The sequence below is a fragment of the Diadema setosum genome, chromosome 10 (genome assembly GCF_964275005.1).
Source record: "Diadema setosum chromosome 10, eeDiaSeto1, whole genome shotgun sequence".
NCBI classification, from domain to species: domain Eukaryota; kingdom Metazoa; phylum Echinodermata; class Echinoidea; order Diadematoida; family Diadematidae; genus Diadema; species Diadema setosum.
The window spans coordinates 19158600-19184525 of NC_092694.1; the positions used below are offsets into that span (position 1 = coordinate 19158600).

A 25926-nucleotide genomic window follows, 5' to 3' on the forward strand; every position below is an offset into this window, starting at 1 on the left:
CGCACGCACAGGCGTCAGCATTGTTTTTATGTACGCTACGCAAATCGATGCAAAAAAAAAAACAAACAAACAAACAAAAACGATCGTGTGGTTGGTGGCGCTTTTCCACACAGTTCTAGCTAGCTCGCGCTAGCTCTACCAACACTAGGCTAAAGCTACGTACATGTACACATGTACGTGAGGTCAACTTTGAGCCGAGTCGAGTGCGTGTAAACGTGAGTTACGCGGAGACCGTTTATACCACCGCCTATATGCTGACGAGAGTGAGTGTGGACGTGTGTGTGTGTTACTTGGCGGCCGCTCCCAGTTTACTTAGTTACGGGTAACACGACTGGCCAGATGTTTTCGACCATTTTATCGCCAACTGGACAGGAAACCTGACATCTGTGAGTGTATTTGACAATATTTTAGATAAGTTCAAGAATGAGGTATCATTTTCAGGGATCTCCACTCAGTGACTCAGTATACTCAAAATAACGTTTCGTGATACCAAAGTAAGGAGGGTGATTTGTAAAATCTAAGTGGCCCGCACCGCACAGTACATGTAACGCACCGTACTAAACAGTAGAACCCTGTTTCTACGACTGGGACTGTAGCTCCATGGTTCCCAAAACTTGCAATAGAGTTTTGATCGCCGGGGGTGTTTCACAAAGCTGTTCTTAAAGTTAAGAAGGACTTAAGTGCGACTGGTGATTAGTTCTTGTGTGCTATACTTATCAGAATCTCAATAATTCAGCACAAGAACTGATCACCAGTCACACTTAAGTCCTTCTTAACTTTAAAGGGTGTGTACAGTTCTGGTCGAGGTGAAGATTTAGCTTTTAACGTTTTGTGAGATATTCAGAAACCACTCTATGAGATGTCAAAGAGCATGCGGTTCTAAGGGGTATCAAAAGTTTATTCGATGAAAATTGGTTTTGAAATGGCCGAGATATCCAAAAACAAGGTGAAAGAGATACTAATAAAGTGGGGGCATGTCGCCTTTTATTATTAGCACTTTTGGATATCTCAGCCATTTGAAAACCAATTTTCATCAAATAAACGTTGAATCCTTCTTAAAATTACATGCTCTTTCATATTTCATAAGAGGCTTTTCATTATCTCACTTAGGAATGTTCAAAACATGAATCCCTACCTCAACCAGTACTGTACAGTCCCTTTAAAAACAGCTTTGTGAAACATCCCCGAAAGGGGTCAGGCAGTAGGATAGAAGATGCAATTCATACCCCTTTCATAAACTCAATAATGCGGATAATATCCGCAACATTTGGTCGTAAAATCGGAGCGGGGATAGAATAATGCGCATTATTTCGACCCTTCTATTATCCGCATAATAGCAGCATCGGGACCAGATTTTGAGTTTATGAACGCAAACCCAAATAATGCGGATAATTGCCGGGGTGCGGTCAAACGTCACCTGTCTTTCCCGCAGGAGGGACGTGTGCAGTCACCATGACGATTATCCGCCTTTTCCAGGACGGGCGCTCGTAAAAATAATGCGGATTATTTTCAGAGTTTGTGAACGCATTTTTTATTGAATTGTCCGCATTATTCTTATGCGGATAATAGGAGGATGAGTTTATGAAAGGGGTATCAGTCACCATCACCGATCGACGCTATAGGCGACATAATCTGTGTGAGCACAGCATTACTGTACTCTGTAGCTGGTATGTGGGCGCATGTTGTGTGCACCTAAAAATGATTTTAGGCCCTATCCTACATTATTAGCAAACTGCCAAAAGGTGCCAAACCCAAAGCCAAAGTCGGGAACAAATTAATGATTTTAGGCATGGCTAGCTAGCTACAAATGTAGCACTGCACGTCGATCTACTCATCTAACGTCAATTACCGTATGGTCGCCACTTGTGTGTAATTCTTGTGCACGTCCGGGCTGGCGAACTAATATCGGCACTGAATTAGTTTGCCGCCCCTAGCCGGCCACATATTATTAGCGTGTGTGTTATACATACGCTTCAATGAAGGAGGCATTGTCGGTCACCGCGTTTGAAAATCTCCCTGAATCTGCCACCATTCTAAATCAAAAACATCCTCGCATTAAAAATGGTTTTATCACCTGTTACATATGGTAAGATATGTTTTGATTAAAATTATTTGTGTTTTTACGGAGGAAAAAGGTGAATTATGAATGTATTTTGAGAGTGATGAAAATCCATCGCCCAACCTGATCTCCAATCGCGGCGCGCGTTACATGCGATGTGAATGTCTGGCGACATTACCGCAGTGGCGACCATACCGTAATTGACGTTAAGAATCATAAGATCTAGCCCAGCAATACTACAATAGACCTGCTTAGTAACATGAGATGGTGTAGGCTAGAGCAGAGGTCTAAGGATGTAAGGTCTACACTACAAATTAATTTAGATGTCGTAGGTATTATACTAATGTACTATAGTGTCTAGGCCTATAGGTGCCTGGGGGGAAATGAAGTCGTGGCGAAGTCGTGTCTCCTGTACCATTGCCTGTATGTTTCAGCATAGGTATTCTATATTAAATATCTATATAGACCTTGTGCATTGACGTCATCACTCGCTTGACAACCAATCGCGACGCCATCTTAGTGTTGGAGGGCAAGCGAAGTCCTTGACAACGCACGCGTGCAGCTAGCTATATGCTTTTCTTACGCGCGTTACTGGTACCGGCGAGGCGCGATCGCCTCACTCGCCGCCAGTCCCAAGGCCAGTGGCAGTGCGGTCTTTACGTTTCGTTGTTCGTCTCTACAACTGTTCGGTATTTTACATTTTAGACCCGATCTCTTTTTCGCCCCGATATACCTGCTGGAGCATCTATTTGCTCAATCAAAGAGGAAAAAACAGGGACAGAATGGCTACTATGTCAAAACTGTCAAAATATAGTGGAGTTGACCTATACAGACCGAAGGCAATGATGCTGGCTCCTGTAGGATGCACTGCCAGCAGTCGCGCACAGAACAAACGTTACGATAAACCAAATTTCAGACAGCTTTTTTACATTCAAACAAGTTTGCCATGACATGACACATTATGCAGCAATATTTGGGGTAACTTTCTCACATTGTGCAATTGAAATACTCACAGTAACTAGAGTATTCCTAGGTTATATCGCAGAAATTTGTATCCATATTGCAACATCGCCGTTCGCTAGCTGTAAGTCGCCATTTTGAATCCCCTAGCCAATCATATACGAGGTATGTGTTTTAATAAAAGACACATAGAAATCTGCCTCGCATGTGATTGGCTAATGGATTCATATGTTGAAGAGCTGTTACGACTGCTGGTAGTTGCATCTTTTTTCATGAAAATTCTACCAAAATGTTGAATATATCATTAATCTGGCGAGTGCAATGCATACCTGAAGTGATGATTTTGCTATACAAGTTTAAATTTGCCGATCTAGGGCTGTGAATTTGATGCAATAGAAAAGGCAGTAAAAGAAACATCGATGCTGTGTGTACATGCATGTACCTTGCGTATAAAAGCATGCTCTAGCAATGCTTCGCTTACCCTCTGAGGGAGGGCGCCCTTCAGTTGCTAAGACCGTGTGACGTCATATGCATAAGGTCTATTATCAGGTCTTTACGAGACTCTTTGTCGTATTAGTGGGTGTAAAGAAGAAGTAGGTCTACTCTAAACTATTAAATGTAAACTATCAACAGATCATTCGTCATGTAGATAGCCTGGTATGTTCTAGACAGAGTCTTAATTTATTGTAAAAATCTTTGTTTTGCAGAATACCCAGTGCAAATATACCCAACCCAAAGTACTTTTCAATACTAATACCGTAGTCTTCAAACAACTTACATGTGAAAATACATGACATCAAAATTTAGGAACTATCGTGTGAGCGCTAGTACAGTTTCACACTGGGTGTGTGAATTCCAGTTTTATGGCATAAAATTGAATCTGTAGCATTCAATCTCACAGCAATATGTGAAAACCTTTTTCAGTCCCTGTGTCTGGGCTTGTTGTCACTTTAAAGATTTTACAAATGCATACGTGTTGATTTGTGTTGATTCATGATACCCTCAACATCACTTTTGTAGTGAAACAAATACCGTATTTATGGGTAAACTTGGCCTAGCAGGTAAACTGGGCCACTTGTAATGCGCGTGCTGGGGGCCGAGTTTACCTGCTAGCCCGAGTTTACCCATAACTACGGTATCTAGAAACATTCCATATATTTCTAAATAATTTTTCTTAGCAGTATTTTTCTTCAGATTACTAATAGATACGCCTACAAAAAACCTTCCAAACCAAGTGACCTCATCTGTCAATCATTGCTGAAGTACTGATACAGTTGTATGTTGAATGCATCTTCCCCTTGATTCAGCATAACTTGCATGTTTCTGTGATACTATTTAATGTGACTAACAACAGGCATGGTGAGGGAACATGCTAGTTACTGTATGAGCTGAAATTTTCGCGGTGGTTTTATTTTCGCGAATTTCGCGAATCGCCTTTGAACCGCGAAAATAACAACGTGCGAATAGGATAAGTACAGGTAGACCTCGCAACCGCGAAATTAACAACACATGAAAATGTCCTCGTAGCAATTCGCGAAAATATCTGTACGCGAAAATTTCAGCTCGTACAGTATGCTCGATCTCATGGAGGTTACATTCCAATGTCTTTTGTTAGTCATATTAGTACTTTAGCAATGATTGACAGATGTGATCATAACCAGAATCTTGATTTTGAAGATTCTCTTCTTTCTTTTTGTGGGCGTATCCAAGTAATCTGAAGAAAAATAGAAGAAAAATTACTTTAAAATAATATGGATTGTTTGTAGATATTCGTTTCACCGCAAAAGTGATGTTGAGGGTATCATGAACACAAATCAACATGCAATATTGTATGTCATAAAACCTTTAAATCTTTGAAATTATGACTTTTCAAGTCAAAATAAATGGTACATATTCTCAAGGCAGCGTGCAATACAGTCAATTGTTGGATCAGAATGTAGCGCGAGCCTATAGCAATCACACCATGTTTTTCTATGGTATCTTTAAAGGGGATGGCTAGTAACCGATCAGTGGGAATCAGTGGGAATGCTGAGGGATGATTGTGCCAATCCTTGAGGGATTCATTTAAGAGTACATTATATATCTACTGTTGTGTGAAAATTATTTGCTTCAGAACGGTCTCATATTCAAGTAATGTGTAGATTAATGCCCCGTCACTGACCAGGCACGCTAACCTGGAAACATTAAACTGCACATTACTTGAATATGAGACCATTCTGAAGCAAATAATTTTCACACAATAATAGATATATAATGTACTCTTAAATGAATCCCACAAGGATTGGAACAATCATCCTCCAGCATTCCCACTGATTCCCACTGATCAGTTACTAGCCATCCCCTTTAAGAACACATGTATTTCTTTTTCTCTTGGCTTGTACTAAGTCTTGTGGTATTGTTTATTTACAAAGCAGTTGATTGAGATTTCTTGTTCTGTGTTGCATGTGTGTGTTTGAATGAAATAAGAATGAGAAATGTGAAAGAAAAAGAAAGGGGGCCAGGAACGAGAAGAAAGACAAAGAGGAGAGAACAAACAGGGAAATTAAGAGAAAGGACAGGAAAAGGTAGAAGAGGATAAGAATAACATATAAGATAACAAATAAACAGATTTTTAGGACAGAAAGTAGCCTTAAAGTGACAAGGAAGAAACATAGAAAAGAAAGAAGAGACATGTGACTTTTAAAAGAAAGGAGGAAAGGAAAAAATAAAGAGAGATAGATTGAAAAGTAAAGAAAAGATGAATAGAGAAGAAAAAAAAGAAAATTTGTATTGCCTAAAAAGGAAAGAAACTCGATACTTATCGATAGGACTCAGTGAGAAGAAAATATTATGGAGACAAAAGAAAGTAAATGTAGAAGAAGGGAAAGACGAATGGATGGAAACAAAGAACAGATAAGAAAATACTGTAACATTGAAAAGGAAATAAAAGTTGGGAGGAAAAAGAAGAGTCTAAAAATACAGAGGAAAGAGAAAGATACATGTACTTGAGAAGGAAAGAATAAAACAAAGATGAGAATGTATGCATACACGCACACACACACACATCACAAACTGCTGTGGATGCTTATAATCATGCTGATATACTACAACAAGGCTTGGTACAAGCAATAAAGGTGCGAGCTGATGGGAAGAGAAAACAAGATTATCTTTTTTAGGATACCGTAGACAAATTCACTGTGATCGATTTCAGATCATTTCGTTCAGATCCAACGATCAACTATATTGCACTATTGTTTGCATTGATTTTAACATATGAAAATTCATCATTTTGAGGATTTAAAGTGACGACAAGCCCACAGAGAGAAGGAAAAGGTTTTCACATATTGCTATGAGTTGAAGATTAAATTTTATGGGATAAAACTGGAAATCAGGCACCCGGTGCAATACTGCACTAACACCATCATACATTTGTATGCTGTTCAAAAGCTATGACCATCGTAGATTTAGATCTAGTCTAGCAGAGACTAGAGTATTTAACAATTTAAGCCCTCATGTGTGCAACGTTCTCTAGGTTCAATGTAAAAAAATACCTATTTGACAACTTGAAATAAATTATCTAAACTTGAAATGGTTTTTACTGTATGAAGATTGACTAGCCTAGTTTTTTGTGTTCTGTGTGGTATGGATGTGTGTGTGAGGGTGTGTGTGTTTGTGTACATGTGGTATGTAGGACTTCTTCAATTTCTATGAAGTTTACCTTTTCCATTGTCTTATACATTAGGGTTTGTCCTCATTTACACTTGCCATATTGTACACTTAATATGTGGACTTCATGACGTTTTGGTCTGCAGTCGGTCTCAGTGACCAATCTGATTAGTCTAATAAATAATATATTATGATCTGCTCGTCACTTGATATCACTGACTGTTGCCCATTGTGCCACTGAGTCCCAACTTATTTGTACTTTGTATTAAGGGCCCCATTCCCAAGTCTTGTTTCTTAAGGGGCCCTTAAACCATTCATATTTACAAAATTGTAACTCCTAAATTTTTGTATCTGTGATTCCTGTAATCTATATGCTTGGTTTGAATAAAATTGAAGTTGAAGTTGAAGAGTAGACTTGCCACATGCAGATTTGTCTACTTTCATTATTTAAGAAATAAAATTTGTGCCCATGTTTTGCATACATTCCAGAACATTATACCCAAAGTATGACCTAACCTTACATATACTTTAAAGGGGAAGTCCAGATGATTTTCGTAATTTCACATCCTGTAGTATATAATCAACAGCTCCATACAAGTATACATTTTTTGAATTTATTGTGGTCCTTGACCAGGAAAATTATTCCCTGCATATTCTGTATGTTTTTCTTTTAGAATAAGGAAATCTGGTGTAAAGTGAAATATTGTTTTTCCATTATTTTTGATTTAGCATGCCCGATACGCAATTTCCAAATTTTCATAACCAAAATATTTCTTGCCTTAATGATATGTCACCCAAAACTGGTCTAACATTTGCAATATATTACAATGCAAAAAGAAACATATATGTACTGTCATGGAGTGTTCATTGTGCAAGGTCGTATCAAGATGTTGAAGTCAGTAGTAATGGACTATGGCATATTACGCTAGTATACAGACATGTTAAACTTCGTACAGTATCTCATGACAGTCATGAGCAGAGATTGCAGAGAGGATTATGACTACACTGTGCAGTTTCTTTTGGTTGACATGTGCACATGTAGTACAGCGTTGTACAATTTTTCACCAGCAATCTCAAGGTGAACGGTACCGTAGAGATGTATGCAATACAGTACACTATGAAAAACACTACAATCACTTCAGACTCCCCAAATGATTAACTGGTACAGGTATGCAATGTAATGCAATACATGTAGAATTTATTTTAAAAAGTAATTTGATGCCTCATTATTGCGAGATAGTGAGAATGTGAGGAAAGTGATGATATGAGATTCTTTATTTGTCCAACATGGCCTTCTACGGTGTATGTCCCAAAGCCATTTCACAAGTCTTGTGCCATGGATATTGCTTTTCAACTACCCATCATTTATTTTTTGGCACTGAAATGAGAACTAAACCATTATGTTTGTGTGTGTGTGTGTGTGTTTATGCTCTCTTTTTGATTATATCTGGACTTAATGTTCATTAATTTGTACTTCTTTGATATAGTTCCCAAATTGAATCATATTCATTATTATACAGCAAATAAAAATTCCTGTACACAATTGTACAATCGCAGTATACAGGATGAGAAGAAGTCAGTGCTGACTGACTGATACGTGACAGGAATTTACACACTACATTTCTACAATGTACACTGAAACCTGCCTGTACATGTATGTGACATGTGTTTGACAAATCACACTTGTACATTCATTGTGTAATACATGTACATGTAAGTCATAGTATTATGGCATGATATCTATGTTGCTGGTTGTCTTTTATAGATGCAATATCATCTAAACAATTTACAACCACCAAAAAAAAAAAAAAAAAAAAAGAGGGAAAAAAAACCACACCAATGGCCATGCAACACTTCCTCTGAAAAGATGGTCATGGTCAGTAGTATCATCATACAATGTACATATTATACAAATGTAGCTCTTACATATTTGGTATGCTGACTTCATTGTAGGAGTGTCTGAGTGGGACCTTCTAGATAGTAGCCAGCCTTCCCACAGATATTGCTTTGGTAAAGCAAGCAGATGAAGCATTTACTGGCAAGGGTGTGTTTCTGCAAACTGTGTTTTTTCAGTGGAGAGCAACATATTGATTTTTGTTTTCTTCAGGGGCATTCTTTCCCATACTTGTTAAAAAGGCTTGCCAGTCAATAATCTCAAGACAGGTGGACTTTCTGTGTTTACTCTTCCAGCCATAACCTACTTTCTAGACAACTGACCAAACAATGATCATTTCAAAGCTTACAGCAATTTGCTTCTACAGTAGTTGCAAAGAAACCTGATATTTGTTTGTATGAAAGTGAGGATAAATGCATGAATACCAGTTGAAAGTATCTCATGTCCATTTTAAGATGATGACTGACATGGCAAGATACATGCTGTACGGAATGATCCATCTGAAAGTCCTGGGCAAAGTATCAGGCCTCATGACCTCCCTTTATGTACCATTATGACCAAGCCCGAAGCATGCATAAATTATATAAAGTAGAAAACAACTGCAGAGGTTGTTGTGATTGAAATTTAGTATAAGAACATGTATGCAGGGTTAGTGCTGTAATACTGCTATCATGATTGTTCATATTGTCAGAACAAATGCCCCATACATGTACAAACTTCATTGTACACTGAGTAATGTGAGGCCTGATATTCAATAACATATAACTATTTCTAGTAATTACAGTGTGATTACAGGTATCATTGTTACTTTATTTGTGACTACTTGATTACATAGACCTTGGCGGACATCTTGGAGTAGTTGCGAGACGCAGTGACCATGTGGGAAAATGTCAACTTTCGTCGCCTACTTGGAGGGGCATCTAAGGATGGATACCAGGGGTCTGCAAGCTTTAATACAAGGAGTGTAGAGGAAGTACCGGTTATCTTTCAGGAACCATTTGTGAAGGTAAGGTCTAAACCTGTAAGAAGTAAAGTAAGGATTATGGATGCATGCATTACATCTCGTTGATCAGGGTCAGAATGTTCAACACCCCTTTGCTGAAGTTCTTTATGAACAAAAACAGTTCTGTATTTTACTTACAACTTACAAACAAAAATATAATTATCATTTCTAAGGTCTAAACTTATAAGAACCAAGGGAAAATTGTGGTTGTATGCATTGTATCTTGTTAGTCATGGTCAGAATGTGTTGTACAGTACCCCTTTGCTGAAATTTGTGGTGCACAAAAAACAGTTGTTTTATTTTACCTACAAACATAAGTATAATTATCATTTCCAAGCCCTGTGGGGGCGCTGTGGCATAGTGGATAAGACTCCCGACTCTCGAACGGAGGACCGTGAGTTCGAATCCCGCCCAGTGCTTACATCCTTGGACAAGATGTTTTTACCTACAATGTCCCTCTCGACCCAGGTGTATAAATGGGTACCTGGCAACGCTAGGGTAATAATAATAGCAGGGCCCTCTGGTAGAGCAGTGGCAACACTGAAGAGGCTACCCTGGGTAAATAAGACCTTATTATTATTATTATTATTATTATTATAATAATTCAAGAAAAATATGTTCCTCAGGGCCATAGAGTGCAGTTGCACCTATGTTCAGACAAAGGAACTGTAATTTTCATGAAATCAAACCTATAATAAAAGTGCTTGGGAATTAATGGTTTCTCATGTCTTTACTGAATAGTGTGATAAAGGTCTCAATGGCATATATGTTTATTAGAAGAGGCAGTGATGTTATCACCTCACAACTCATACTGTATTGGCTTGCACACAAAATGTGATATAAAGAAAATTGTGTTTTTGGTTGCTAATGTAGCAACTGCAATACCTTCCCCCGTAAAACCATTATTACAAGGTTGTAATATTCAATAACATTGTCATTTTAGGTTTGATTTTTAAGGAACCTCTACCATTGATTTTCCCCTATTAAAGCCATCTTGAATTTGATGTGGAAGTACAATTTAAGACTTGTGTTCCTTCTCTTGTAACGCCAGTCAAAGTTCAAGAGAACTTAATCAATGTCAGCTGCTTTGAACAGTTTTACTCAAAAACTGTATAGACACATTCAAATATTTGCTAAAACACTCAAGTTGCATGCAAGGCATAGTTTTCCTTGATAATGTAGGGTGATCTGTAGAAAACAGAATGACTTTTCAGATGATCTACACCCACATTGAACCTGCTGGTTATCCATTATTTGCCAGCTTTTAAGTAGTTAATGTTTAACTTGCACTGGAGCAGAGATGTGCCATTACACTCGGCTTGGCCAGTGAGTGATGCTCTGAGGTATTTGTTGGACTTAGAATGATCGTCTCACAGCCAAGTAAAGAGGATCACAGGATTGCAGTGTATACAATAAAGCCAAGACATGGTAAAACAACACATACCAGTACACACAACCTCTCTTTTATTAAAGACAAGCGTTAAGTTTTGCAAACATATACACCTCTTTTTTTTTTATTATTTCATATTTTACCTTAGAAGGACCAACAGGATCAGTAATTTGTTAGATGCAAGTTGATTCCACTAGAGCCCTTAGTTTTGGGATTTTGGGTTTTTTTTTTTAATCAAAACATACATTGTTTTACTGCATGAACCTAGCCAAGCCATTGCTTCTACAGCAACAACGTAAATCACGATCAGTGACTGTGTTGACATGGCCAAATTTTCATCAAAGTCACTGTATCAATTGTTTCAGTATAGATCCAGAAAGATAACAGATATGTTAAAATGTACAACTTATTGAAGTTAACTTACGTACTGATATTTATGGAATTTACAATGTACCTAGCACCAAAGCAAGCATTACTTCAGAGGGACCAAGTTGGGGCCCAATTTTTACATTTTTTATTTTCTTCTTGAATATGCATCGCAGGAATTTTCCCTTGGGCGATAGAATATGTACAAATGTGTACAAATGCCCCCCCCCCCCCCACTTGTGGGTCCCCAAAGTGGCCAGTTTGTGTGTATTCTATTTTTTTTTTTTTTTAAGGGCACAGTCCAACTTTAATAGCAGTTTAATAGCAGTTGTGATATGTAATGGAAGCCATGCCCTCCTGGAGGTCCCCAAAGCTCCCAAAGTTTGTGATGGTCTTTTTGGGTAAATTGTCTGCACTAGTCTGAACTTGCCACACTCAGGTGAGCATGACATCCCCTGGTCTCCTGTTATGTTTTGTTTTGTTGTTGTTTTTCAAATACAAAGACTGAATGGCATATGATGGTACAAGTCATGAGGAGAGACAAGGGAAGCTCTGTGTGGACAAGGTACCAAAAGAAAAGCCAAGGATTGAATTGCTATTAAGATATTTAAAATGGAACTATAATTGAATGCCAGATTTCATCATGATGCAATAAATCATGTAAATGATGAATTATTATGCTATTAAAATTTTTTCAAGTAATTGACTGTAAAATGTTGATTGATTCAGTATTTTAGTCAAAATATGGTTTCTGTCAGATTAGTTATACAGGAATGGTGAGCGTGTAGTGTGGTATGGGCTGATGAATTGGGGTCATCCCATAAGACCAACACCCACAAGTCATATGGCCCATGAGACTGACATAAAAAATAGGTCCACGAGTCACACAGCCCATGAGTTTGAGACTGGACAAATAAAGCCCACGAGTTTGACACTATGTAAAAGAGCCTCACAAGATCAACACTAGGCAAAAAAGGTCTACAAGACCAACAGGATGAACAGTGACATCTACCTTGGTATGTCAACTACAAGTACGTATTGTACAGGGTGTTGCATTAATGACATGAAAGGGGAAAATAACATACTGCAGTGTGTACTTTCATCACACCATTGAGCACGAGATTGTAAGTAATTCAACAGCACCATCTATAAATCAGTGACAAGTATGTATTTTTGCAGGTGTTGCATAAGGAGGCAGTTCTGTCACGCTACCGGAAGCGACATTGTTACCAATTAATTTTTAAAAATTCAATTGATGAAAGCTTTTTATATTGCAACGATGCATTCTTAATTTGTGACTTGTGTTTGTAATATTATTCTCCTCAAAACGGTAAATTTTTGAAGGAATAAACAGCTGTTTTCATGGAAGCATCTCCTTCTCCAGAATCAATACAGCTGTACAAATACCTTGGTAGATGCGATTGCATTTTCTGTATGTTTTATTTACATCTTAATTCATTGACTTTGTATCTGATCTTCATGTAACTACGTATGAACAAGTCATTATCAGTGTTCCCTATTACTCCAAAAATAATGAAAACACTGGCAGTATGCTATTTTGCAATATTGCTTGACAACCCATAATTTGCATGTTAATGAATGTTTTTGGATGATAATGTACATTGTATTCTTGTCTGCAGTCCTACCTTCTCATTATGCAATTGAGAATTTTTGACAATAGTAGCCTTGCAAACTTTTTTTTTCAATCAACCCAGCATACTTGATATATTTCATTTCTTCCTCATGCCATTATCGGGACATATCCTCTCCAAGTACTCACTCTTAATCGTTTTGTAGATGGTGCTGTTAATCCTGTCAGACTTGTGGGCCTTCTAGGTTCTAGTGTCAGTCTTGTGAGCCTCTTGCATAGTGTTAGTCTCGTGGGCTCTGTTTGCGTAATGTCTGTCTCATTAGCTTTTTTTGCATAGTGTCAGTCTCATGAGCCTTTTTTTACATTGTGTCAAACTCATGGGCTTTATTTGCATTGTGTCGAACTTATATGAGCTGTATAACTTGTGGGCTTATTTTACTTGATGTCAAACTCGCGGGCTTTGTTCACTTACAGCGTAGTGTCGAACTCATGGGCTGTATAACTAGTGGGCTGTATGATTTAAGGGCTGTGTAACTCATGGGCTGTACGTATGACTCATGGGTGTCGGTCTCGTGACGTGCATCCTGTAAATTGGTGTCATTTTTCCTAAGGGGCCCACTTTAATATTTCTTTTACTGTCTCCAGTCTTGCACTTATTTGTTGGAAATCTTTGTTTTCATGTGACTAAAATACATGAACATGTACTTGTAGTCAAGAGCCAAAAGAGACCTTTTGCCACTGAGCCCTTCTGTGGCAATGCCCCATTATTTTGTTCAACACCAGCACAAGCAAAGGTCCAGTGCAACACTGTAAATTTGATTGCTTGTGAAGATAGCACACCTGCGCCCAATTTAGAGACTGGGTGAAGACACAAAGGACAATCTCGGTTGTTTGGATCAGCATGACTGCAAAGTCTGTCCTTTTTTTACTACCAGGGCATTTAGCTTTATTGAGTCATAAATTTTGCACATAAGGTGTTATGATAGTGTGCAGAAAGATACTTCCAACAGAAGCATTATAGTAGCCAAGATACAGCCATGATATAACCAAAGGTATGAGTTCAACTTCCATGCTAGATTATTAGCACTACCAAAGGAGACAGTACATGTATGTTTGATGCATTGACTCCACATCAATCATGGCTACAGTGTAGTAAAAATCAGCTATGAAGACAAGGAAAGAATTGACACAAAATGGTAGAGTACAGTACTCTGCTTAATTGAATAGTGTCAGGCAGAGCATTTCTTGATACCTGATTAGGTGGAATACTCGATTAGCCGGAATACTCGATTAGCCGGAGAGCATGTTTCTTAAATGTCACAGCTACATGTACCATCATGCACCTGTCTGTACCACATACAAGTTGTACATATATTGTATACAGCTTTCATGGTATGTCACTACAGCCACAGCTCTTTTAAAGTGGCATATGCCTTCGCAGAAACCCCAATTTTCCTAGTAATGGGTCCTAACAAAGAAAATGACATACAAACCCAACAGAATTATGTTTTACTTAACCTCGATAATGACCAATTCTGCAAAGGATGCTGATCATTGGTAATCCATGCCGAGGCACTGCTTGCCTGAGTGCGGACTTGCCATTCATACAGCTGTAAAATAAAATGTACGTCGGACAAGTTATTTCAACATGACATTGTAAATGTAACCTGACTCCATAAACTTTGCATGCACCTTTAAATTGTGTTATTCCCATTAACGGCGATCATAAGTTCATTTTTTCATGAACATTTCTAAGGTTAGAGTCTCAGTGGAGCTAGCTTATTCTTTGTTTTTGATTGTGAGCTGGCGAGACACATTAGTGTTTCACTGTATGTGTATTTAGGGTAGAGTGTTTTGTGCTTGTGTAATTGTTTGTACACGGCATGAACCTGACGTAAACCCGAAGGATAAAACCGGAAGGATAATTCAACTTGGGGATAAATGCGACTATTTGAGCATTGAGAATGAAGAGTTTCTGGGCGAACACTGTATTAGGTCTTTCTATAGCTCATTCGGTAGAGCACCAAGCTAGCAATCCGGAGGTCTCGGGTTTGAATCCCAATGGAATCCCATTTTTTTGTTTGCGTATGTTATTTACTAAACATAAATCGTAGTTCTCTGTCACCTTTTGGTGCCCCACAAGTTCTTCACAACCTATCACACATTTCAAAGACTTTCTGCAGGACGTAAATGAGGTTTTTATCTAGAAAATTTCCACCCAATTATCCAGTAAATATAGCACGCATTGGAACTGTCTCTTCACTTTGTATGTTAATTAAGCAGAGAACCTGATTACTACATTGTACAAGTGGTACCCAATTATACGGATCCAGTGTTATGGAACAATGAACACTTGCATAACTTTTCCATGTTTATGACCAACAAAGTAATGGAAGATTTGAGGAAGAAACTAGATTTAGAGCATGTGCAGAATACTGTAAAAGTTGATATTTTCGCGCAACTTATTTTGTGTCCTTGGCCGGGATTCCACGGATCAAGACATCAACTACTGGAACATATGGCACGCAAAAATATTAGTGTGCTTTTATTTTTGTGCTAGCTTCTGGTTGCGCGAAATGCGCGAAAATTTACACTTTAAGAGTAGATGGCCTATAGAGGTAAGACGTAAGCAAATGAGTGGAATGTATCGAATCACATTGTGTAGTCAAGGTTTGTTTTTAAACTGTACAACAGAAGAGTTCCATGCGGAGTCGAACCTGTGCCAAGCCAAATTGCATGCTGGGATCATTCTTTCGCATACCCTGTACTTTGCAAAATTTCATTTGTTACTCCTGGGCGAGTTCTTATTGTAAGTTTTTGTTGCAGTGTGCAGAGACACTTGTAATTTGGAAAGTTTCACTTAGCAAAATTCCCCAATGAGAATGGCCCTACTTATTTCTAAAAACCTAATTTTCACCAAACTTGGCAAGTACAGTATGTAGCATCCCTAAGGTGATAGGATCTCAATTTGTTGAAATGAGTACCGAACCCACCCCCCCCCCCCCCCTCCGCTCTAGTTTCATGCTGCATGAAATTTTACATTAGTCAGTGCCTAGGAAGAATATTTCTTACTTGTAATGTGGTTTTAACATCTACCAACTACTTTTTTTAATACAACAGTACTACATTGTACATGGTAACTTTGTATAAAATCTACATTGTATTGTGATACCGATATCTACTAACTGGTACCAAACAAACTACAGCTGTATACCAAAATAATCTCAAATGATAAACTGTTGTATAAATACCCAAATAATCTCAAATGATAAACTGTCTAACAGTTTATCATTTGAGATTATTTGGGTATAATCCTGTGGATTTGCCAAAGGTGGTATTAAAGGCATTATTTACCATTTGCAGATGAAACAAAAACTCAGCTTTAGTGCTTCAAAATAGTTCTAAAATGTGATTTAGGGATAGAAACAACCAATGTAAACATTTGAATTAGTATGTCAATGTTAGTATTGTGGATACAAAATGTGAACAATAGAAATAGTAAAAATGTTTCTACACTAAACTGTCAACAGTTAAGGTTTAGTCAGAAAAAATAGTGATATCTCCTTTATTTTAGCCTTGATTAGGAAATTTTTACATGGTAGGATGTTTTGTGATACAACTGACCTACATGTACACATATACATTTGTATGCATCAAATTTGATATCTCGAACATTTTTTTAATCATTGCTCCCAGTGGTAAACAGTACCTTTAATCCATTACACATTGGTCTCAATAGAGAATTAGATGTACATGTAGGACAGGATCAAGATACTGCCCTCACATTTACAAAAAGGAAAAACAAATTACTCATTATTGCAAAGACAGGATTATGTCTACCTACAGTGTACATGTACATAGTTTTATAAAAAGTATTTTCCTGCTGCAGATGAAGGCATATATTTGTAGGCACTGACTATAGCTTGAATTACAGTACATTTTCTCCCCAGAAGCACTGTTTAACCGATGGCATATATCATAATGCCAAACCCTCAGTCATCATTTCAACCTTGCCATAATTTAGGTCCAAATAGGGAAATGATTTGATCTGTGTATCACAGTACAATATTATACTACTGTCTCTGCTGTCACAGGGGAGTGGCAGTTGCTTGATACTATAGGTACTATGAAGTGTTATTATCAAGTGTACACCAAGAATGAAAGGCTGTACAGACCCCCAAAGAAGCCCCATGTGACATCAAAATTTGGAGTGAGATGTCATATGGTATTAAAATTCACTTACCGTAAAGTTCCGTGTATAACACGCACTATTTTTTCCTCGGAAAACATAGAAAATCGGGGGTGCGTCTTATACACGGGTACAGTCGAATCACGGAAAAAAATCTGTCACGTACACCCAATTTTATAAGGTCAATTTGGGGCCATGTATGCCCATCGACGTTCGGAGGGTAAGCACTCACTAAAACTTACGGATAAATGAGCGATCTTTCAATCTGGACACACACAACAGCTGTAAATACGGGATAAACTTACATCGGCCTTGTGTAGTAACGATGTATCAATCTGGCCATAGACAACAGCTGCAGCTACAGATCGGGGTCTGTATATCCTAGTAGCTGAAATACGCGATGTACAGGTATCATTACTAAATTACCGATATCGTAAAACTTATCAATGTACTAGTATCAATATGGCCATAGACAAAAGCTGTAAAATACGGAGTAGGATCGACACTATGTCACCGTAATGTGAACGATGTGTGAAGCATGCATGCATATCCATGGCTGTCGTTTGCTCTTCACGAGGCCAGGATAGCATAGCTATACTGTAGCTAGCTAGCTAGCAAGCCTTTTGCAAAGGCAGCAGCTGCAGAGAGGCTCTCGTAATGGACTCGCGTGCACACAGCGATCGGATCGGAGCGCGCTTGCCCGTTGCGCACTGTGTGTGCAAGTCCATTGCTCTCTGTGTGCGTGTGCTGAAATTATAGCAAGCTGCCTTTTGCAAAAGGTGTTCGCACTGTGCATACAAGCATGGTACAAGAGACACACGTTACTGGTAATCCCTCCGGGCAAAACAACATTACGCACCATACATCTCGCCGTACGATCCCTCTTCTACACTTGTTGATGTTTTTCTTATTTTTCATAATGAACCTTCCAGTCTGACATGTGTCAATATGCGAGACACCCTATGTATGATAGCAAAGATCGTACTGTACACTCATGAGTACGATGATACATGTACCACGATTGAAAGGCGAAACAATAACAAGTGGGTACCGAGACAAGTCTCGCATTTTGCGTGTTCCATATTTTGCCGATGTCCGATGAATACCGTTTAAAGAAAGTATAAAAGGAAACGAAAAACAGAGCAAATAAATGCTGCATTCTAGGGAAATTTTGAGCTGATATGACACACGCAATATTTGCGTGGAAATTTTCGTGTTTTTTTTTTTTATTTTTTATTTTAGGCCCGAAAGTAGGGGTGCGTCTTATACACGGAACTTTACTGTATTTTGATATACGTGTAGATGTGTCAGTCAAGTCAGGTAAGCAAAATGGTACTATTGGTAGAAGAAATTTCATTAAATTCGGATGTAGAACAAGCTTTGAGAATTTTAAACGTATATATGTTTTCACTGAACAGTGTTTTTCTTCACGAGTATACAGCGTACATCGTACAGCATGTATGCATGCAGATTACTGGTAGATGAGGTGATGGCATTGTCTCATAAGCAGTGAGAAGTACATTGTACTGTGTCTTGTACAGCAAGAATTTGTCTTGCTAAAGAGGTTTATGGTTCTAAATAAAAACGGTGGAAATAACGTGTGAAAAGTTTGTTTCATCACGTTTTGTTGCACTTAAGTGGGGTTCCCGCAACTAAAGCGGATCCCGATTAACGGATGAGCAGTGTATATTTCATCTCTTGATCTGCATATGCATCTTTCTGTATGAAGGTGGTCTGATGTCCCCCTCCCACGCAAGGGAGCTTTTGCATAATTCTTAAAATTGAAATTGAGTGATCTGGGACCCGTTTCATAAAACTTGTCATCAGTGACAATGGCCACATTTCTATGACAAATTTGCTCTCAGCCAATCAGATGCAAGGATTTCTGTAGCTTGTCACATCTACAGTGTATGACAACTTGTCACTGATGACAAGTTTTATGAAACGGGCCCCAGGTGCACACGTTGGCAGAATATGCAATTTTTAAATCATAAAAGTAAGAAAGATGAATATTCTGAGACAATGCAAATGGCTAAATCATGGTATTTTCACCTCTCATTGTGGGTATTCATCTTATAAAATGGAGGTGGACCAAAGGGGGAGGGTGTGTCTCCCTCCCTCACAAAGGAGTTCTTGCATTTTTAGCTCACCTGAGCCAAAGGCTCGAGTGAGCTATTGCGATCGCCCTTCGTCCGGCATCCGGCGTGCGTAAACTTTTTACATTTTCATCTTCTTGAAAGCCCCAACACCGATTTTCATCAAACTTGGCAGGTAGCATCCCTAGGAGGTTAGGAACTCAATTTGTTAAAATGGGCACCATGTCCCACCCAGGGCCCCCCCCCCCCAAATTAAGGTATCTGTAAAAATCTTCTTCTCTAGAACCAGAAGTGATAGAGCTAAGTTAATACTATGAGTTAGTACATTGATGACTGTAGTTTCAAGTTTGTTCATGGCAGAATCAGGGGTGCCCCCCTTAGGACCCAGGGGAGGGGTGGGGAGGGGTTCTAATGGGGCCTAAATTGTACATTTTCATCTTCTTCTTGAGAACCCCATGACCAATTTTCACCAAGGTAGCATCCCTAGGGGGTTAGGATCTCAATTTGTTAAAATGGGCACCATGCCTCACCCAGGGGCCCCCACCCAGGGGGCCCAAACCCTCCAAAATGAAGGAATCTTTAAAAATCTTCTCTAGAATCAGAAGTTATAGAGCTAAGATAATACTACTACTTTTGTAACAAAATGGATAACTGTCTTCCTAATTTTGTAATTAAACCAGATTTCGTTGACAAAATGAAATTGTTTTGTTACGAAATTGTCTGTACAATTTCATTTTGTAACAAAATGGATTTCAGTGTGGATATGATTTCTGTAGTTTTAAGGTAATTTCGTGTCTATTTGGACGGAATTTTCAAGCGAACACTTGGCGCCCAAAAATGATGCACACATTGGTGGAAAATTTGCAATTCTTAATGGAGTATTCAGATGCAATGTGAGTGACTGAGTCATGGTTCTGTTTTCACTGTATTCCCTAAGTTTATGGAGGTGGAGGGAAGGGGGATTGTGTATCCCTCCTCCTACAAGGGGGAGCTTTTGCAATTTCAGAATTACAAGTCGCCAATCTGGTGCACACTTTTGGTTAACTGTCTAGAAAATTTTTCAATCAATTTTTGTATCTTGTATCTGCAATTTTGGTGAAAATGACTTTTTTGGATTAATGGTCAAATATTGAGTTAAGTGATGTCCTGTCCAAATCCCAACTGTCTTACTCCAAAAATGAAGCCCCCACAGCATGTCAAAAGAAAGGCTATCCCATTCACCACAGTGCTTTGGCCGCCATGTTTTTTGGCTCTCCTGAATATTTGACATTTTGTAGATACGAGGTCTTGTCGCCCCAGCGGCGATATATATTTCTGAAAGGTTTAAAAAAATCAAGGAGGGGGAGAACTGTTCCCCCCCCCCCCCAGAAAAAAAAAAAAAAAATTCCAGGAGGACATGTCTCCTACTGTATCCCCCCCCCCCCCAATCGCCACCTATGCATTAAATGGTCCATGAGCTTGTGCGAGGCACAGCATCAGTGTTTAAGACGTGTGTGCAGAAGCAGGTAAGATATCTGAGTGGTCAGGTGGTTACTGATGCATGCATCAGCACACTGAATCTCAAGGGCATTTCATTTATTGTTTGAACAGTTTTACAATTTCGATACACCTAATTTGAGTAGTGAATGCACTGTATGTGATGAGGCTTATCATTAAAATATGTTCTTTTGAAATAGTGGACCTTTCACATTTTTTTTTGGGGGGGGGGGGTGCAAATGCACCTGATGCTCCCCATACACACACACGCACACACACACACACACACATGCCTGGGCCTGACACGTTCGAAGAACAACAGGGTGTTAATGTTTAAGCTGTATAACCTTGTGTCTACAAAACAAGGTCAGCCATCTCTGATAGTTTTGATATCTGATGAACAGCACCTGCATTGGGAAGTCATAATAGTCATAATAGCTGTCCTGTTAAGTTATTGATTTGTAGTACCTCAACTATGACTTAATGTATTGAGTATAATAATTCACCTGTTGTGATGCACATTAAAACACTTCATCCATCCTTGGAACTTGTACATGTGAAAGAATGGAGCTGAATCTTGCCGTTATTCATTTCCAAAAGTATAAGCAAACATCCGACATTTATTTTAGTATCATAGTGAGTCGAATATTACCGTTATTCATTTCCAAAATTAAAAGCAAATATCTGACATTTATTTTAACATCTTAAGGAGCCGATTGTTACCGCTGTCCATTTCCAAAAGTAAAGGCACACATCCAACTTTTTTGGTGGCCCAATCGGGCCACCAAAATCTTCATTTCCGAAATTTTGGTGGCCTGACGTGCGTTTCTGGTGGCCCCGGGCCACCGTTAAGTGTCAAGCCCTGATTTCATCAACATCAGGTAAATTAACAAAGCACATTCATTTATGAAATTATCTGATTTCTGTGCTTATAAGTGTTTTCTCACAAAATGTTTTATGCAAGTCTGCATTTACAAGTGGACAAATCACATGTGTCAACATGCATGCAATATGATATTGATGGCTTCTTGAGATACAATGCCAAATCAAGGTGTCTTTGATACTGTGTAGATACTAGTCCAATGTGGAGAAAATGGAAACACAGTGAAAAATTTTGAAACTGTCAGAAGTTTTCTGGGTTGCATCTGTTTTCCCTAGAAGTGTGTGGAAAAGGCAATGCAGCTACTTCGGATCCATTTCAAATGTTTTCTCATTTCCAGGTTGTCAACTTATGCATTTAGTTTGACAGATTTTCTCCAGCCATAACCTGTGTATGTTGACTAAAATAAGGGTTATTCTTCAAGGCCTTTAATTACAATACTCAAGAGGATACCCAAATGCTTTATGAATGGTTCCATTATATACAAGGGCAACTGACGGACTTGAATGGCCACTTTGCTTCTTGCAAACACAAATATTGTTCAATATTACTTTAATTTCTGCCCTTGCTCAAAAGAAGAAAGTTCATCATGTCTCAAGACTTTGGAGCTATGCAAATAATGCCATCTCCTTCAGCCTTTTGAATTGATCAGAGAGAATCATAGAAGCACTATGAAAATATGACATTGTTATTGTCTGATAGTCATAAGTATCCTCAAATGTAGTTTTGATGCCAAAATGCTGTTAAAGTCCCTCCCATACCCTTCCTCCTCCTTTGGATCTTCTCTCTGTTATTGATGACTTTCAACAACTAGTGGTCACCATCTCTTTGAAGGTTCAGTACTTACATTAGGTATATGTCAAACCTATTGAAAAGCAATAATGATAATTGCACATTATATCTCCCAATATATCAAAAATGAGAGGACAGTCTAGGTCATAGTGTTGCATAAAATCTTAAGATGCTCTGTTCATTTAATCTTTCAGGCCATTAACCTATTTTGAAAGAATGGATGCAATGACAAGAAACCCTTCAAGGGGGCTGTCTATCCTTTGACCAATGTCATTTGTCAAACACAGTTTACTGATTTGTAATTTTGTATGTACTTGAATTTCAATTTGCATTGCACAATCTATTTTTTCTTGTTCTCTTTTCAGTATGGTTACCGGGAGCCACACCATGCCTTAACCTACTATGCCAAGAGCTTCATGGAGGTGCATAATGAGAGTCTGAATGTGTGGACGCATGCAGCAGCCTTCTCCATCCTATTCTACCAGTCACTCAAGTTCTGTGCTCCTCTAGATCTTCATAATGATCCCTACGCTCTGCTCTTCATTGTCTTCTGTGCCAGCTGCTGTACCTATCCTCTCATGAGTGCTGTGGCTCACCTCTTCCACTCTCACAGTGAGCTGACACATTACACCTGTTGGTTCATTGACTACCTCGGTATGAGTATATATGGCTTTGGTGGCTCACTGGCTCACATCCACTTCTCAGCGCTTCCCTCTTTCTATAACTGGGCAGAGCCATTCTTCATGCCCACGCTGCTGTTCCTCTGCTACATGGTATGCTTCTGCTGCAGTTACGCCAAGTACCGCTACAAGCGCCCATACCCGTTTGCACGGAAGCTGTGGCAGTTGGGCTCAGTTGGGGCGGGTTACGTGCTCATCATCATGCCCATCTACCACCGCCTGATTGGGAGCCTCTTCACAGATGAACCCCTGGACCGTGCCCTTTACTTTCACTTCCTGCAGGTGGTTCTTATCGCCCCCAGTGTCTTCTTCTTTGCAGCACCCTACCCACAGAAACTTGAGCCAGGCAAGTTTGATATTCTGGGACATGGCCACCAGATGTTTCATGTGGCCATGGCACTGGTCACTTATTTCCAAATGCAAGCTGTACATCTTGACTTTCTGCATCGGCGAGAAGACTACTCCAATCTTTATTCCCCGTCCGTTGTTAGCACTGTGAAACACATAGCTGTCTTAGTGGTTGCTGATGTTATCACACTGTTTGCCTTTAGGTATAAAGTGTGGCAGAAAATATCTTTTCGAAGAGATTAATGCAAGCTTTTATAACTCATTGCCTGTTAAGAATGAAGGTGAAATTTTCTCACCTTGCATATTATGGGCTAATGCCTCATGCATTTTAAAATAATCAAATGCTGGTGAAAAAAGTTCTCATGCACTAGGTCATGTATTAAGGGAATGTGATACTGCTCTTATTGCCTTGAAATGCACTAGATAACATAGTAGATGACAGTTTGCAGGTTTATGAATAGATAGTTTGCAGTGTAGTCAACTCCACATACATTTATCCCTTACATTCTTCTATTGAAGTAGAGATCATATCATTGCTAGTCATGAAACACATGTATCAAGTAATTCAAGTAAGATGATCTATAGTTATGGTGCAGAGAGGCATATTCAAAGTGCTATAGGTTTTATTATTGAGTTTTTGGATGTAATCTGTATGTCATTAGTTGGAACAGTGTCTGTGGCATTGCACATCATTTCTCAGATAGTTAGGATATCTAGTATATTTCAATTAGATTACGGTGTAGTTCTGAAGTGCTGTTGCTGCAGTCCACAAAGTTCATGAATTTTATGGTAGTCACTTTAATCTGATAGATTGATGTGAAGGTTAGGAATAGGGATGAGAGTCAGCCATTCCTAGCCCTGTTCACTAAATACAGCAGTCTCATTTCACAGTTTATAGATGGTTGGCATGGCTGTAACTTTCTCAGAGCATATTGGCAGTATTCAGTTCTTAGAGCACTTCCTGAGTATCAGTGGGACCAAAAAGTTGTATTGAGCTTCTTGCACTTCCTCCTGTCATGCCTGGAGAACCCTACCAACACTCCGTCACCAGAAGACCAAACTTTACTTACTGCAAACCTATTGTATATTGAGCTCTATCGTTGATCATGTCATGAATTTCCTCCGCAGAATGCCTATAATTAGGGGTAGTTGTGGGTATCCAGGTTTAGGCAGAACTTGCATTCAAAGTGGGCAGATATTTTGGTTGTTTTTTCTTTTTTCTTTTTTGCCTGGGTCGGTTGGGAATATACTGAGTTTTGTGAGGAGAGAATATACAATGATTTGTTCAGGAAAATTCATTTATCTTGCCCAGGTGGGTTAGGAATGTACTGGGGTTTGAGGACAGACATTTAGTTGAGGAATATTTTTGAGTGCCTCAAATACGGCCTGATCTGTCAGGGAGTTGGCCGGGGATTTCCATTCAACTATTGCCCAGCCTGTCGGGTATTTGACCATAACCAGGTTGGTTACTGTACCATCCTAAAAATGCAACTCGATGCAAGACCTGCCTATCCCCTGGGTACCCAGGGGTCAGGACTACAATTAACAAGTGCATAACCCTTTGTAAAATCACACAGCACAAATATTGCCCACATATTTCTGGGCCATTGATCATAGTAATATGGTGGAGTCAGTGAGAAAATATGAAATACTTATTCAGTTACCATGACAGGAAAGTTTTGATTAGATCCATTGATCCATTTGCGCTATATTTCAAGTATATCAAAACAAGGCTCAAGTAAAAAGTTCGAAGTATGCACAATTTGTTCTGGACAGGAATTTCATTGTCCTCCAGAAACAGATTTTTTTTTTTTTACCCAATCTTGTAGTTTTGCTTTTCCTTCATCAGTATTATTGATGTTAATAGCAGTTTTGTGGTCACAGATCAATTTTAATCAAGCAGTATATTCACACACACACACACACAAAACAAAACACACAAAAAAAAGCTGAACATTATATGAACAAGAAAAATGATCTCAAGACAGGCACTTTTTGACATGACATTCAAATGTTAGGGATTTTGGTTTGAAACAGATTTTACAGTGCAAACATTCACACTATTTGGGCAATAACAAAAGTTCGGCAAAATTTCCAACAAAACCAGTGTAATTGCATGATATCTGTAAAAGTCGTTTGTATCTATAGGTCGATGTGCACTACTTTGGGACACTTCGACTCCCAACAGTCATAAGAGAAAACTAGAGCAAATTTGTCAAAGAATGTTTCTTGACATGTCAGTTAAGCTGTTTTGTGTACATCATATGTAAATGGCGTACAAGATACGTGTAATATTAACTCCATAAATGTGAAAATGGTGACTGTGACATTCAAACGTAATGGTGTGTCAACCCTGATTGGCCTGTAGAGCATGGTTTATTATGCAAATTCTGCATTTGAAAAAATGATGTACCTTCAAGCGTGTACATTAATAGGGAATTAACATCAAGGTAGAAGAAGGATAGCACGCAAGAGAGGTTCCAGTTGGTGCTGGGGGAAGTTTGTAATGTAGGTCTACGCATATCGATGGATATACCCTGTGTATGTTGTATTGACT

The 25926-nt window shown here is 38.8% G+C and overlaps 1 protein-coding gene across 1 annotated transcript; it reads left to right on the top strand.

The window, feature by feature from the left end:
- The first annotated feature begins 338 nt into the window (after positions 1–338).
- On the top strand, positions 339–25130 carry LOC140234245 (membrane progestin receptor beta-like). The gene is made up of 3 exons (XM_072314308.1): positions 339–386; positions 9394–9564; positions 22707–25130. Exons 2-3 carry the CDS (start codon positions 9436–9438, stop codon positions 23610–23612), a joined length of 1035 nt encoding a protein of 344 aa, XP_072170409.1. The 5' UTR covers positions 339–386; positions 9394–9435; the 3' UTR covers positions 23613–25130.
- The last annotated feature ends 796 nt before the right edge of the window (positions 25131–25926 follow it).

Bases quoted from the DNA above. Each gene is read 5' to 3' on its own strand.
- LOC140234245 (XM_072314308.1), top strand. From the start codon at position 9,436: ATGTGGGAAAATGTCAACTTTCGTCGCCTACTTGGAGGGGCATCTAAG. The intron at 9,565-22,706 runs GTAAGGTCTAAA...TTCTCTTTTCAG, and splicing joins TTCAGGAACCATTTGTGAAG to TATGGTTACCGGGAGCCACA.